This window comes from Emys orbicularis, chromosome 1 (genome assembly GCF_028017835.1).
Source record: "Emys orbicularis isolate rEmyOrb1 chromosome 1, rEmyOrb1.hap1, whole genome shotgun sequence".
In the NCBI taxonomy this organism is placed as follows: Eukaryota; Metazoa; Chordata; order Testudines; family Emydidae; genus Emys; species Emys orbicularis.
In genome coordinates, this window is record NC_088683.1 from 366,889,072 (window position 1) to 366,892,814 (window position 3,743).

At 46.7% G+C, this 3,743-nt stretch overlaps 1 protein-coding gene across 1 annotated transcript; it reads right to left on the reverse strand.

The window, feature by feature from the left end:
• Positions 1-1,355: 1,355 nt before the first annotated feature.
• Positions 1,356-2,330, reverse strand: LOC135882711 (olfactory receptor 52P1-like). Its single transcript, XM_065409705.1, has one exon. The coding sequence runs from the start codon at positions 2,292-2,294 to the stop codon at positions 1,356-1,358; it is 939 nt and encodes a 312-aa protein (XP_065265777.1). The 5' UTR covers positions 2,295-2,330.
• Between the last annotated feature and the right edge of the window lie 1,413 nt (positions 2,331-3,743).

Here is a 3,743-nt window from a genome sequence, read left to right on the forward strand (position 1 = left end):
CATGAAATCTTGACACCTACTTTTGACGTCTTCGACAATTTGACCTGCTAGTGTGTATTTTGAGGGTTCCAGCTGAAAATTGACTGCACAAAGTGACAAGTAATTTGACTCAAAAGTGATAGCGTAGTTTAACAGAGCAGTCCCATTCTCAAAAACACAAGCTCAAGTAAAATGGCTTTAATTCCTGCAGCAGCTTTCCTGTATTATCACTTTTCAACTAAAATATTTGGTTTATCCTCCAGACTTTCTGAAAAACTGGAAGAAAATCAGTCTACTTTTGTTCCCCAGATCACCGTACATATGATTCTTAGGAGCGCTAGTGCCCATTTAGGACCCAGGCTTGTATTTCCACCTGAGATAGTATTTTTGGGTTATGCTTGCCTGTTTGATGTTTTGATACACATGCATTCTTACTAACATGTGTAAACAAAGGACAAAGACATTGTGTATATTTATCCAGTGAGGTTTGTTAGTACAATGGGAACAGATAAGAGCAGTTAAAATATTACTGGAATGCACACTTTAAGATTGCCTCAACCCCTATCGCAAGGCAAGGTCAAAAAACCAGTCGGGAGGGACAAATGGGGATTGGGAGGAAGTATAAAACACTAAATGATTAAAGAAATGCCTGTCCCTGACCTTAGCACAACCTCACTCCTTATCGCTCCCATGGGGTACAAAAGGGGTGGGACTGTGGGCATGCATTGCAGGTATATTTTGGCCTGTTAAGAAGGGGAAGGTGGGAATAGAGCATACAGAAAGGGGAAAGGGGACACAGGCAAGATTCTGTAGTGTCAGAACTGGGAAGGGGGAAATGGGGGTAAACACTCCGCAGCATCAGAGCTGGGAAAACTGGGTAGCAGACTCCGCTGGCGTGTAGAGCTATGGAGATGCTTGCTTCAATCTAACCCCAATAAACACCATATTGCCTGCATTTCAGACTTAAGGAGTTTGGATTTGTAGTTTATTTCTTTGTCTTTGGCTATCTGAAAGTGTAGCTTCAGTTTGTTGAACTAATCAAGAATCCTGTTCACACAGGAACTAATGGAAGCCCACCTTGTGAAGTATGTTCTGGTGGTCTGGAAATTATGGAAAGGTCAAGTGACAAGGTGTGTGGGGTAGGGGTTGATGGGTGACACGGAAAGAGAAGGTGACAGACAGAGAGAGGGAACACAGAAACATAGAGAGTTGTACTCGGTTATGGAGAGATAAGACATTAGGTGTGAGGAACTTCTCAGACTGTGGACTCCCACAATGCCGAGCTCAGCCAAACTGGGACAGAGCACCCTTCATTAAGGAGGAGATATATTTTCCTCCTCTTGTCACACAGGTTTAAAGTCAGTGGCCCCTGGCAATCACATTCTGCAGGTGTATTTGCCCACTTTGTCACGAAGCTCTTTGGTTTTGACGCCGTAAATGATAGGGTTGAGCATGGGCGGGATGAGGAAATAGAGGTTGGCCATGATGATCTGAACATGGGGAGCAATGCCCTGACCAAACCGGTGTGTCAGGCTGGAGAAGAGGAAAGGAGTGTAAGACGTCAGCATCACACAGATGTGGGCTGTGCAGGTGTTGAGGGCTTTCTGATGGGCTTTCTTAGAGGAGATTCTGAGGACAGCCCTGATGATCAGAGTATATGACAGGGCAATGAGCGTCAGGTCTGACCCGATGACTACAAGTGCTATTACCAAGCCATACATTCTGTTGTCTGTGATGTCCCCACATGATACCTTTGCCACAGCCATGTGGTCGCAGTATGTGTGGGGGATAATGTGGTTGGAACAGAATGGTAGCCTGCTCAGGAGCAGGGGCAGAGGCAGAGTGCAGAGAACTGCTCTCATCAAACCCACGAGCCCTAGCTTAGCTATTCGTGAATTGGTGAGGATGGTAGCATATCTCAGAGGGCTACATATGGCAATGTAGCGATCAAAGGCCATTGTCACGAGCACGGCTGAATGCATAGCAGAAAACGTGTGAAGGAAGAACATCTGGGTGAAGCAGCCACCCACGATAATGCCCCTCAAATTGAACCAAAATATACACAGTGCCTTTGGCATGACGGAGGTAGATGTGCTGATGTCTGTGAGTGCCAGCATGCAGAGCAGCAGGTACATCGGCTTGTGCAGGGTCTCCTCTTTGCCTACAACAAACAGAACCGTGAAATTTCCCAACAGACTGATAATGTAGAACGTAGAGAAAGGGATGGAAATCCAGACATGAGCAGCTTCCAGGCCAGGGATGCCTGTTAGGATGAACGTTGACGGGTCAGAGGGGGTGAGGTTGAATGCTGCCATGAGGTGGTCGATGCGTCGATCAGGCTCAGGAATGCTCAAGGTGTCTGTGAATGGAGAGAAGCACTGCGAGGTGGGTTACACACTTTATAACAAATAGTACAGTAAATATTTTACAGTTATTAACAATATAGAAATAGGGGTGAGCAGTGAGGTGGCAACATTTGCAGATGGCACCAGACCATTTAGGTGATCATCAAGTCCAGAGAAGTCCTCAGAGGGAGCTAACCAAGTCAGGTGAATGGGCAGCATGATGGCAGATGAACGTTGATGTCAGTAACAGCAACGTGTATGTCCATTGGCGGGGAAACCTTGGAATCTATGAACATGTCCCCAGGAGTTTGCTGGAGGCATTTGCCTGCACGCTCGTGCAGGAGCTTACTGAAGGCATTTTTTCTATTCATGACAGTGGTGAATTTAGCCTCATGGGCAGACATTCTCATGTGACTGTGGTGTCATGTGACTAGGTGTGTATTTCACAAGGCTGAGGGATCCCGTGAGGCATTGCATGGATGAATGTTTTAGGTAAGAAAAAATAATGACTTGACTCCATAAAATCTCATACAACCCTTGCCATTAATGATTAACAGTGTTGACTAACAAATGGTCCCAGAGCATCCTGCGTTTAATGTCTGTGTTGCAGTGTCCATTGTTTCAGGCAGTTGCCAGTAGCTTTGGCACCTGGCAGGTGTATTAATCTAGACCCTCACATGTCCCAGGGTTTCCAGCTCTCATTATATAATGTGCAAACTTCTCAGCTTGTGAGTTGTTCCTGTGTAGCAGTCCTCAAAGCTGCATGCAGTGTATGGGTGCTCTAAGAGCAGCAGCACAGGTGCTCTTGCATTTGCCACTCTGTGTGTGAGATTTCTCACCGGTGAGACACAGTACTGATCTGCCCCCAGCCAAGGGATCAGGTGTGATGGGAGGCACCTCACCCCTTGCAGAGGAAGACATGTGGGGAGTGTAGGGAGCTTGGAGGTTGTGGGAGTCAGGGATCACTGGGGAGCATGGAGATGTCACTGGTGACCAGTGTGCTATTAGAATGGGGGCAGCCTGGGATGGGGAATGAGAGTACAGACAGGGGGTCAGAGTATGAGGGGAGACTGAACCAACTGAATAGCAAAGATCAGGCTTTTTACTAGCGGAAAGAAGCATTGAAGTTATGTAATTAACATTCAACAACAACAATTGGAAACAAAACGGAGTAAAGGTTATGACGACCAGGCTGCATTTCTGTAGTTTGCCAGGGGAAAATGACCCTGAGACCCATCCAAACGGACACGGAGTCTTGGATCAGCAATCGCTAAAAAAAAATTAATTTCAGCAGCGCTTCCAACCTGTCCGTGTATGCCCTCCTGCCTGCCCCACAATCCGCAGCGCTGATTACCAGACCCTGTAGACCCCTTGTCTATCCTCACAACCCTCAATTCTGCCTGCTTCTCTGTGTACACA